This window comes from Orcinus orca, chromosome 13 (genome assembly GCF_937001465.1).
Source record: "Orcinus orca chromosome 13, mOrcOrc1.1, whole genome shotgun sequence".
NCBI lineage: Eukaryota > Metazoa > Chordata > Mammalia > Artiodactyla > Delphinidae > Orcinus > Orcinus orca.
The window spans coordinates 80548142-80560456 of record NC_064571.1 but is presented as its reverse complement, the minus strand read 5'-3'; the positions used below and the strand labels follow the sequence as shown (position 1 = coordinate 80560456).

Below are 12315 nucleotides of genomic sequence, written 5' to 3'. Positions count from 1 at the left end.
GGTTGTATCCTTATGACTTTCATTTGGAAAGGAAGAAAGAGCCTCTGTCTTCCTGTGTTTATATATCAAGCATCAGGAAAGATTTTGATTGGTTCTGTTTGAGTCACACGGTCATCCCTGAACTGGCTGGTGGACAGAATACCGTGGCCGACAACTGTGGCAAAGCATCTTGATTGGCAAGTCTCCCGGGATCACATGGGCTGGGAGATGGATGCTGTCCCAAAGGAAGACCACTTAGCAAACAGACAGACGTGTAGCACAGATAACTAGTGTTTCAAGTCAGCAGGGGGTTCGTGTTTATTCTTTTAGTTGAAACGGGAAGGTAACTGTCACAAAATTGTGCTGGATCCATTTGAAAAATTTAAGCTGCACATTTAAAATCTGTTTAAAAAGACGAGGACCCACTTGACGATGTCCATCAGGTCGGATACACGTTGGATAAGCCAAAAATACAAAAGAAAAGTATTAAAAGATTGGTAAGCAGAATAGTGCAAAACGTGAAGTGTAGAGTCAGAAAGACTTTCCTTGAAAGCCATGGGCTGCTATTTAACCCTGTTGAGCTAGATACTTAACTTCTCTGATCTTCAATTTCCCTCGTAAAATAGGAAGAATACATCATCAACACCACTTAATAGAAAATGAAATAACACATGTGAAAACCTGACCAAATAGTAAAGGCACAAATTTTTCTAAGAAATTACTCAGGACCAAAAAGATCACACCAAATTTCAACACTGAAGGTGAACTGGTAGGGCCGGCTGGTCCTATGTTCAGTTTTCTGGTTCTAAATGGTGACCCTGACTTGTGTTTCTGACCTCGAAACCACTTAGTGGCACCCCAAATAAGCCTGCCCTCGTTTAAGTAACAGAAGGTCCAAGCAGCTCAGTATAGGTGCACCGTTTTATAACATGCCAACCTTTCTCGGAAAGACAAATCCTTGCCCAAAAGCAGCTCCTCTGACACCTATAAGCACATATTCCAACATTCGTCTAGGTGATGTTGAGAATAACACAGATCTGTACTCTGCAGTTCAGCATCCAAAACGTACCTGCTACCCTCAGCAGCTCAGCCAGGCCCAGCAGCTTGGTGGATTGCTTGTAGCACATCGGGGACTGGCAAATACACTCCTTGATGAGGCCGATCCGATCAGAGCACAGTCGCACTACAGAGAAAGACATAGTTTAGACTTGTGACCAGGGACATAACACTTTGTTATGTCAACCAAGCAAAATGAAAACTGTGTTAACCCCCAGATCAATAAGAATTAAGTAAATTAAGTAAAAGACAATTTTATAAAAACAGTAGTTACTGTTGCTTCTGAATAAATAATGTAGAACATGGATCTTTTCATTATCACCAAACGTCTGAAACACAGCAAATGAACTGGCATTCTGAAGCAAAGAAAAAGTGTCACCTTTTCAAGTGCCAGGTCAGGACTTAGGGAAAATTTTAAAGAAGGCGGTATCTGTCTTTGAAAACTTCGCATACTTCCTGGTATACCAGTCGCGCCACCTTACCTCAACCCCCTAAAATCCATTCCATGTTCCAAATATCCACCTTCTACCTCCACCACGTCATACCAGTTTGGAGGGCAGGAGTCCTCAAAGCGCTCACTGACCCGATTTATTAACCTTTCTCTAAAAACAGTCCCCATCCTCTCACTTACGCTAGATGTCAGGAAAATAAGATGTCTGATCACACTAACTTGCACTATGCGGTAATTAGGCACACTTAAAGGGGGAAAAAGCTTGAATTAAAGAGTATTATGTATATGCTAGAAAGAAATGGTATCTATTCAGGATAGAGGTGTTAACTTTTAAGAAACATGGCACTGCCTGGGAAGCTAGGACCCGGTAAATACAACAATAACAATTATCATGATAGTAGCTGACATGAAATGAATATGACCTGTGTCCTAGGCACTGTTGTAGGTGCTTTATGTGTGTTAATCCTACAAGGCAGAACCTAACAAGGCAGGTACTATTATCCACAGGGGAAGAAACTGAGGTGCAGAAAGATTAAGTACTTGGGCTAAGGTCACTGAAAGTGATGGGACCTGAATTCAATCCAGCTCCTTAAATATTCTTCACACCTTCATTCCTTTATCCATTCCTAAATCCGTGGCTATATAACATACATCCTATTTTCCCCCAAAACTTCTTCTAGGTAGGTGGGAGGGGGCCCAGGGATTGTGGATATAAAGGAGGAAGGTAGTCGTTTTTCTTTGGGATAGGCTTTTTTTTGGGGGGTGGGGGGTGGGGAGTAAGTTTTTATTATGACTAAATTTCATACTCACAGAAAGGTTGCAAGAGTGGTACAAAGAACTCCTCTACAGTTTTTGCCAAGATCAACCAATGGTTAATCATCTGCTCCATTCACACTTGCAATCATGCATGCCCTTCCACCCTTCCCCCAAGCACATGCATATATACACATAAACATAGGTATCTACACACATCTATTTTTCCTGAACCATATGCAAATATCATGTCTTTTTATCCATAAATACTTTAGTGTGTATTGGGCTATTTCAAGATAGCTATTCATGCAACTGCTAGTACAGTAATCCTGTGGTGGCCTTTACTCTAAAATATAAGGCAGATGCAGACTTCAGTTACTTCACAGTCAGGACGGCTAATACCTAATCTGAGTACAGCTTCCGCAGACTGTATTGTTTTCATGTCACAAATACCCACCTCATTAACTTTCAGGCTGGCCATGTGACTTCTATAGGCAATGAAATGTGAGTGGAAGTGACATACGCCACTTCTAAGCAAATGCTTAAGAGTCATCATCATGGGATTCCTGATCTTTTCCCTCTGCTGCTACAATGCCAGGTTTAAACTTACCATATCGCACTGAGATTTTTGAGTTTCTTTTTTTTTTTTTTTTTTTTTACTATAGGACAGTCTAACAAAAACTAACTGATACAATATACTTCAAACTTTTTCATAACTTTTCTCAATCAAAAAACTGGGTTTTTTACCTCAACATCTGCTGTTTTATGTGTTTTTCTCCTAGTATATATATATTTTAAGAAAATGTGTACCATTACTTCAACATTTCAGATTCAGTAACTATGAGAAAGGTAATTTCTATATATTTCTAACCTGATTTTCAAAACAGCACTTATAGATATTATCATCATTCTATGTACCTAAAAGCCCGGGTTTTCACAGATGCTTCAATGGTCTTGTCTGATGAATTCTTATATTCTTCTTAGAGAAACTAGGTTTGTAACTCTAATAAGCTGATTTCCTTACTGTTACCACTCTTTCCAGCTCAATAAAATTAAGGTGGAAACTGAAACTACACATGGCAATGGATCATCATTTTCTCTGTACTTCCTTTAACTGGAACGCTCAAGTTTGGTTTTCTGCTTGTTGCCCTAAGCATGGTATATTACTAAGATTTCAAGCACATTAAATACATTTGGAGAGTAGGATTCTAACAGAATGTAACTGCCACGTTAAAATGCCTTTTTATTTTATTTTAAGCCTCTGGACCATCACTATACCAGTTCTCTTTTACTGTTTACCATAGGACATGCTAAATTATATTTCAAAATGTGATTTCTTATTTAAATTAATTCAAGCCATAGATGTTATTATCTTTCCATGAAGGGAAGAGGTCTTTTGACTCCTAAAATTCCTTTTCAAACTGAAATTAATGAACAAGAAAAGAATAAGCATATGTGTATCTTTTAATAATTGAGGATTCCTCAATTTCCTCTGGATCTCACAAATATTTTTAAAAACTACTACAAGACACACACACACACAAACACACACACACACACACACACACACACACTCCCATCTCAGACATAAGAAGCATTTATTGACCAGTTACCCACACGGCAAACAGTCTCATAACAACCTTAGGAGGAAGGGACAGCACATGCCCAGCAAAACACAGACGTAAAATTTCAATTTCGGTCGCTCATGAAGGGCATCAAAGATGCAGAACATATATAGCTCCTCATGATGTTGCAGAAGGACAAATCGGACCATATAGGTGAGGAAGGAGATAATGTGTAGAAGTCAGTCACTTAGCTGATGCTTGAGAGCAAAGGTCAGAGTTTCCTTCTCAAAGAATCTTTTACTTTCACACCTCCTCATCAGTAGAGTATTGTTTACTGTTACATATGCAAGTTCTTGAGCCAAACAGACTACCTAGCTCCACCTCTAACTAGCTGTGTGACCACAAGTAAGCTACTTAACCTCTCTGTGCCTTGATCTAGAAAAATGAAAACAATAACAGTCACTACCTCACAGGGTATTTACAAGAATTAATAATTACATGCAAAGTATACTTAGAACTTAAAAATCACTCAATTATTATTATTATTACTAACATATTCACAGAAATGCTTAAGTATTGGATTCTCTAGTATAAGGATTCTCAGTGTTCAAGATATAACTTTCAGGACTGTCCAGGGAATATTTTACTATTATCTCCAACTGAGGAAGGTAAAGTTCAAAGCCATTAAGTTGCCACAGATCACACACCTCAAGGCGGCTGAATCAGAATTTAAACCCAACAAGACAGAATCAGGCCTGCATGTCACATCTCTCAGTACATTAGTCCCTCAAAGTCAAGAGGTACCCCTTCATTATTTTGGTTACTGGAATAAAAGTGCCTAAATTAATCTTTATTGAATGTAAGGAAAGGAGAGTGGAGGAGAAGGAAGGGACAGGGAGGGAGGGAGGGAGAAGGAGAAAGTAGGTAAGACCACTCTAATTCTGCCATCATTAAGAGGACCTCCAAGGAAGATAATAAAAATGACAGCTGATACCTAATTAGAGAGCTCTTACTATATCCCAGGCACTACAAACATACAGACTTAAATCTTTACAAGCAATTCTATAAGGTACTCATTACTACGCTCATTTTGTAAATGAGAAAAGTTAAACACAAAGAAAGGTTAAGACACGTGTCCAGTTACTCAGCAATAAGTGGCAACATGGGCTCCCAGCTGGGCTTAACACAATGTTGTAAGTCTGGAAAACCGACTTACTCTATTGTAGAAGGAACACAGGGATAACTAAAATATCCTAAATTGGTTCACTTGAATAGTAAGAATAATTTACACAACATAAACACCCAAGATATGGGGAAAAGCACACATATGTACACACACAAACACATCGTAGGAGATTCTTACACGAGGCATTATTTTTTGTATGATATTTGTAATCCTGTTTTTTATTAACTCATGCATTATAACTTATCTAGTACCACTAGCCCTCACCTGCTGAGAGGTGCAGCAACTCCTGGAGTGTAGGCAAAGAAGGCTTCAAAACAAAGCAAAGTGACAAAATGAACTACTGTACACTGACTACAATAAAAAATACCTGGACCATAAATCTTTAAATATCAAGTAACTTTGTTCATCCAATATTACTGATGAATACTAAAACCTAAATTATATTTGTGACATAAATACAACAAACAGTACACAAAAAGAATATTCCATCTCCACATCCAGAAGCCACTCTAATAGGAAATTCCAAATTAATACATCAAACTGAAAAGCTGTCAAAACATGAAAGCAAAGTCTTCCTTAAGATTCTCCTCAGTCAGGAAATTTCTCAGAACCTACAGTTTGTTTGCAGATATTGAAACCCATCAGCTGATGTGCAAATATTGCTAATTGAGCACCGAAGAAAAATCAGAGCGCAACGTAATTTTCAAACTTTAATAGCATTTGGGAAACCATTTTTTGTATTCTATCAATCTGCTTGAATTAAATAACTAGCTAAAATATACACACACACAAAGTCAAAGCTATAATGACTTGACCTAACAAGAGATATAAGAAAGACAAAAGTTTCACAGTGCTCTGGACTCTCTCATGACTGAAATCCTCAATTAAAAATATAAGTGTTTCGAGGGAGGTGGTTAATAATTTAAGATATTTGAGAATAAACTGAAAATGCTTTTTGGTAACTCTGATTAATCCTCACAATTTTAAGAAGCTCTGAGCTCAAAAATTACATGAATGGTGCGAGTGAATAGAATTTTCTAGTGATTTAACAGTCACCTTGAACACAGTTGTTTCAGATGTTGCCGGCTATTTATAAATCACATACAAACTACTGTCAAAGATATTCAAGGTAATAGTAATATTACCTTTTAAAAGTCTAATAAATTTGTCTGACAAGCAGAACTTGAATTTTTAGTAAAACTGCAGTGGAAATCCACATGAAAACATGAGAATGTCTCTCCTGCCTCATATTCCCTAAGATCCACCTGACTCAAAGCACCTCAGAAGACAAAGACACCAAGGAACCTTTAACAGGCTATCACTGACCGAAGATACTAGAAGTTTAAAAAAGAAAAAGAGAGACACACACACAATTCTGATGAAAATTTATCAAAAAACAGAGAGATGAAAGGAACTTAGTTATGCCTTCCCCACTCCCAATTCCAAACGTTTCCAGAGTTAAGAACAAAGGTAAGAGCACTTTGCTGTACACCTGAAACTAACACAACACTGTAAATCAACTATACTTCAATAAAAAATAAATAGTAAACATAATTTTTTTTTAAGAATAAAGATAAGAGATTGCATGGAAACTAGCCAAGCATACCACTAATCGCCAAGCATACCCACTTCATTTAGGGCAATGAGGTCCGGGATTGAAAATCTACCTCCTTCTTATCAGGTAAGGTTCAGGACACTGGGAGACACCCACTGTCCTGATAGGACAGCAGGATGGTTTGAGTTGGTACTAACCTGACTTCTACCTTTAGGTAAAAGAACTCGAGCAATGTTAACAAATTGCTAGTAATTTAATTCTAAACAACAACTTCCTGTCATTCCCGCTGCTTAAAAAAAAAAAAAAAAAAAAATCTGTTTAATTAAAGAATATTCTACAGTAAGCATAAAAACAAATAAACTATTATCATTTATAGCTAATTCTAAATCTATGCAACTGAAACAAATTGCAATCCAAAACTGATGTAAACCTGAAACTCTCATCCATATTCCCCAATTTCTATTTGTGTTTTTATCCAATAGCCTCACGGCTGTACTGTTATTGAAAAATGGGACAGAGGGCAGAATCTATTGCTAATGGACTAAATGACCAAAAGTACTCTTTGGTTAAAAATCTAAAAAGGAACACGAGTGAACTAATGCAAAATGAGTTAATAATAGTGCAACACTAAATAGAAAACTCACCTTGCAAAGGCAGAATCTTTACCCCAAATTCTTCGAGGCACCCCAGGGCTTGGATAAGATCTAGCTCCTCTTGAATGGCAGCGGGTCTATCTGTTATCAGCTGTAAGCAGCACCTAGGAGAAATTCATTTTTAAAAAGGAAAAGTAACATATGTTCAGCTAAGTTGCCTTTCTATGATCAACAACATAGAGATCCAACACATTTATCAAAAACCAACTTCCTTCCAGGTATTCTGCTAGAGGCTTTCTGATATCTTATTTAATCCTCACAGCAAGGCTGTGAGACAGGCAAATATCACCATCTGCTTTTTAAGGAAGCCAAAATTGAAGCTCAGAGGTGAAGCAATTTGCGCAGGGTTATGCTGATAGTACGTAAGGTATCACAGTATAAAGCAAGATACGTTAGCTCTGGGTTTAGTGTTCTGTTCACTGTTGACTCAAAAGATAATGATCATGTAAAAAAAAATTTAAAAAAACAGAAGGAATACAGTTAATTTCCAGTTATTCTTTTAAGGAAAACAGAAGTGTCTTGATTCGATCACAATTTTGTCTCTCAAAGGAAAAGGAATAACCTAAGAAACTGCACAAGAGACATTTTTCTGATCAGAAACAATCAGTTGGTGATGTAGTACTGAGATAAATATAGACGAAAGTGATTTGATAATCTACGAATTTGTGATACCTATGGAGTATTTTAAGCAAATTTTTTTAAATTCAGAGAAAGTATACTTAATAAATATTGTAGTTAACAATAAACCTATTTTCTGAAAGGTGCATGGAGAGGAACAGTGGGGCATGAGACTAGAAAGACAGGTAGAGATCAGGCCATGAAGAGCTAACAATGCTAAAATCATGGACCATCACATGAAAATATCTAGGCCCCAGGATCTAACTACATGACCAAGCGACAGATACAGGCCTAGCTTGCTCTTGCAAACTTTGGGGATTTAAATCAGATGAGCACTAACACATACTTGCTACTGGTTCAAGGATAAACAGTACACAACCTATTTGTGGCATCTACCAAAATTCTAACTGCACTTTGAACCCAGGAATCCCAGTTCTAGGAATTTATACTACAGATAGGCTCTCACATGCCCAGACATAATTATGGATGTTCACTACCGCAGTCTTTTTAAAATAAAATACACTAAATCAGGAACTAATTAAATAAATTGTATAAAAGTCAAATAGTCTACAACCATCAAAAAGGAATGAAACAAACCTATATGTATCCACATGGAAAAACGCACAATATAGATCGTAAGTGAATAAAACAAGACACAGAAAGACAGGTACAAGTAGTATACACTTATTTGTGATTTAAGAAAGAAGGGGGTAACTTTTAATAAGATATTCCGGAAGGATACACAGGAAACTGATTAAAAATATAACTGAGGGATAAAGTTAGAGGAACTCGAATGAGGAGAAAGACATCTTCCATATCTATCTTTTGTGTATTTTTAAATATTTTATCTTGTGGATGTACTGCTTCCTCAATTAAAAAAAAACCTAGTAAATAAATAGTAATTTAATCAATAAGAATGGATGGGCTATTTTCTATTTCAATAAAACTGTAAACAATTAAATACATCTGGGCTCACAGGGCTCAATCAGTTTGGTGCCACATTACACACATATGACATCTTTTTTAAATGAAGGTGTGTCCTTGTAGGAGAAAAGGGGATGGATGAAAGGCAAATACTGCAAGTACTGTGTAGTTTCAAAAATGATCTCTAGGAGCATCTGTCAAAAAGATTTAGGTCAAACACAACTCCCAGTTGTTCTATTTGATATTTTCATCATATGAAATAGAAATACTATCCCTTGGGAGAGAAGGAAAAAGTTTACTAACTATTTTAAACAACTTTGTCAAGTTCAATAACATGGTTTGAGAAAACACGATTCTTTCTGTGATAAGTTACCACTGGGGGAAAAAAGTTACCTTTAAGTTTTGCTAGAGTTGAAACAACTACCAGTTATTTGAGGGGAAAAGTAACTCTAAACAACTAGCACAATCTTTACATCAAAATAAATTCCAAATGGGCCTAAAATTTCCATGCAAAAGTAAAACCACCCAAGTAGTAAAAAAAAAAAAATACGAAAAACTATTTTAATGGTCTTGGGAATTAAAGGTCTTTCAAAGGATGACACAAAAGACAAAAAAGAATAACAACCGAGTTTTTTAAAAATTCAAAATAGCCATTTGAAAGATAAACTGTACATTATTAAAATTTGGCAACACAGTTTAACCATTAAGAGAGGCAAAGGGCACGTGTCCCATACGCAAAAAAAAAGCTCCTAAGAATCAATAGGAAAAAGAGGAACACAAACTTTCCTGTACAACAGGCTAAGAGAGGAACAGAATTCAGAGTCCAGAAATTTCCCCCTGCAAGGGACTTGTGAGCTTTATCATCTAATCAGAGTGGAAGCCATGTAAAGCATACAGACACGACCTAATGTGCTGAAATTTTCCAGAACTTGAACTTGCTGGCTACCACTTGAATCTCTTCCAACAGAAGAAAAGTATAACCTTATAGATAATCATCTAGAATGACCGTGGGAAAGTGTGCTAGAGAAAAAGGGTCACAAGAGAGTTGATGAATACTTAGGACGTAATTAAGTTTTCATTCTATATTCAAGCAATAAATAACGGTGCCCCATAGAGTCGAGTCAATCTGTACCTGTGATAACATACTTTGTGAGGTAGAGGATAAAACCAACAATGAAGTCTGTATATTCTGACTTCCCCCCCTCCCTCTTACGGAGAATACAGAGTTCCTCTACCTGGCCAGATCCATGCAGCTGTCGGTGAGGCTGGTAGAAGAATTGAAGTACTCTCTGCTGGCAGCCAAAACCAAGTCAATGCTTTTTTCGTAACTGACCCTGTACTGGGTTTTTCCTTTATGGGCTACACTAGTCGGTGGATTTGTTGAACAAGCACTGCAGTGCATCATCTGCCCAGCCAGGTGGATATTTTCAAGGCGACTGGAACACAGAAGGCTCTCTGTAAATATCTGGGGAAAAGAAGAAACTGGAGCTAGTGCTTAAAGAGGGAGGACTCAGTTCTTGACACAATGGAGGCTCTGATATCCAAGTGAAATAAATTTTAAAAACTACATCCATCCTACAGGCAGAGGTTGCACAATATTTATGAATGTACTAAATGACAATGAAGCACACTTTAAAATGGTTAGTATTATGTTATGTGAATGTCACGTCAATAAAAAAATCCCCCTTTTAGGAGGAAGAAATAATTTAACTGAACAAACCAATGGTAAGCATAATATTTTAATGTGTTACAACAAATAGTTGAGTAAAATATCCAAAGTTCATACTTATTAAAAACAGGATCCATTAGACACACTGTCCACACCCTGCTTAAAGTATTTATAACATTTCAATTTTTTAAAAGAAAATCTTTGAATATGATACACATGATTAATGACTGTTTAAAGCACCTGAAGTCAGTCTTGTAAACTAAACACCCAAGCTACAAATGTTCTACTTACACCTAGTCACTAGAATTACAATACACCACATAACATTTTTTTCTAATCTGCAACTTAAAAACTATTTAAATAAAACAAAAGCCTCTGATGGAAGGCAGTTATGCAAATGTCATTGTATTTTACAAGGCAACTAATAGCATCAATTAACATAAAATTTATTCCATAATTGAGGTTATCTACTTACTCCAAAAAAGTCCTATTAAAGAGCTCCCTTTAAACCCACACTAATAGCATCAATATATAAATAGCACAAGAACTTCCACAAGAATGTTCTTTCCTATCATGCCACTGTTGGATGAGGATAACACAGAAAAAGAAGAGATAAAAAGTAGATTTCATGGAGAAACAAGAGTTTCCTTATAATTAGGAAGGCTACCCAATTTTCATAGGACCCCCTTATTTTCACTTGTTTCTAGGCTTCTGGAGAAGACATTTTTAGACAGGTGTTTCCTAAAATGACTGATAAGGATAAAATTACTAATACCTATGAGAGATCTGCTATAAAATCCATACTGTGACAGAAAGCGAATTATCAGTGAGTAACCCTAATCGCTTATATGACAGGTGAAAATGGCTTGCTCCATGTGACCAGAGTGACTTAGATGTAACAATTTCTGTATTCCTTTGGTTTATTCAGGTAAGCCATAAAGAGTCAATGCCCAATACTAAAAAATAAAATTCACTCACTCTACTATTTTCAAGGTTTTGCTGAAATGAACAATATAGATTTCTGCTCTACAGGCTGTATAGAAATCTTGCACCTTATCAAAATTATGCCAATGAGATTTAAAATCATTTTCCAATGACAGCAAAACCTAATACAGTGGCCACAGGTCAGTAAGACAATATAGCATAATTTAAACATCACTAAAATATTTTAAAATGTAAGTTTGCCAAATCTGTATTATCTTCTAGAATCGGTTCAGGACAGTTATAATATGCTTTCAAATGTTTTCTCAAAGGAGAAAGACTAACGGCGCGAAGTCATTAAAATATCAAGGCCTAATGCAAAGGTTAAAATATAACTAGAACAATTTACTACGTCAAGTTGTTATGATAGACTACTCTACACAGGAGCGAGTTCAAGTGTAATATACTTAATGCTAATTTTTCAATCAGAGTCAGAAAATACCAGGAAATAACGCTACTCCCACTTTAAAAACACTACTTCAAGCAGTGTTACTAATGACAGTAAGATTTTGGACCCCATGTGCATATAGATTATTTTCTCCTGAAACTGAATTTCAAGTTTTGCTTTAGATACAAAGGTGAAGTTTCTGGCAGCTGTACGTGGTCTGCGAGTGTAATCATCAATATAAAGTTTACACTCATCAAGCACATAAAAACCTGAAGTTCAAATATAAAACCATTCATTTCTCAACAGTCTATATTAGCGCTCTTCTGTTAAAACTACCTTAAATTAAAATACCAACCAATTTCACAAAACAGAGACCTATTTTATAACTCTCATTTTATCAACGGGTTATGCTTCGTGATGTCAGAGCAGAGCAACACAAGAAATATTCTACAATTTTGATCTGTTTGTTTGATAGGCAAATTCAAATGGGAACCCTCTTTTAAACTGTATCTCATTAAAGGTGGGTTAGCTGGATCC

At 36.4% G+C, this 12315-nt stretch overlaps 1 protein-coding gene and 1 long non-coding RNA gene across 5 annotated transcripts in view; one reads left to right on the top strand and one right to left on the bottom strand.

Annotated features, from left to right (window-relative positions):
* NBAS (NBAS subunit of NRZ tethering complex) overlaps positions 1-12315 on the bottom strand; it is a 341400-nt gene that overhangs the window by 165321 nt on the left and 163764 nt on the right. For all 4 annotated transcript variants that reach the window (XR_004485944.2, XM_004274869.2, XM_033437419.2 and 1 more), the window contains 3 exons: positions 9976-10205; positions 7190-7302; positions 1049-1162 (listed from right to left, as the gene is read on the bottom strand). Coding sequence is in view for 3 of the 4 variants with exons in the window: in XM_004274869.2 (XP_004274917.1) it covers positions 1049-1162; positions 7190-7302; positions 9976-10205 (457 nt within the window). In the remaining variant the exon portion in view is untranslated. The remainder of the gene's footprint in view (positions 1-1048; positions 1163-7189; positions 7303-9975; positions 10206-12315) is intronic.
* Positions 1-12315, top strand: part of LOC125960762 (uncharacterized) — a 308514-nt gene that overhangs the window by 216366 nt on the left and 79833 nt on the right. The gene's annotated exons all lie outside the window — the stretch shown is intronic.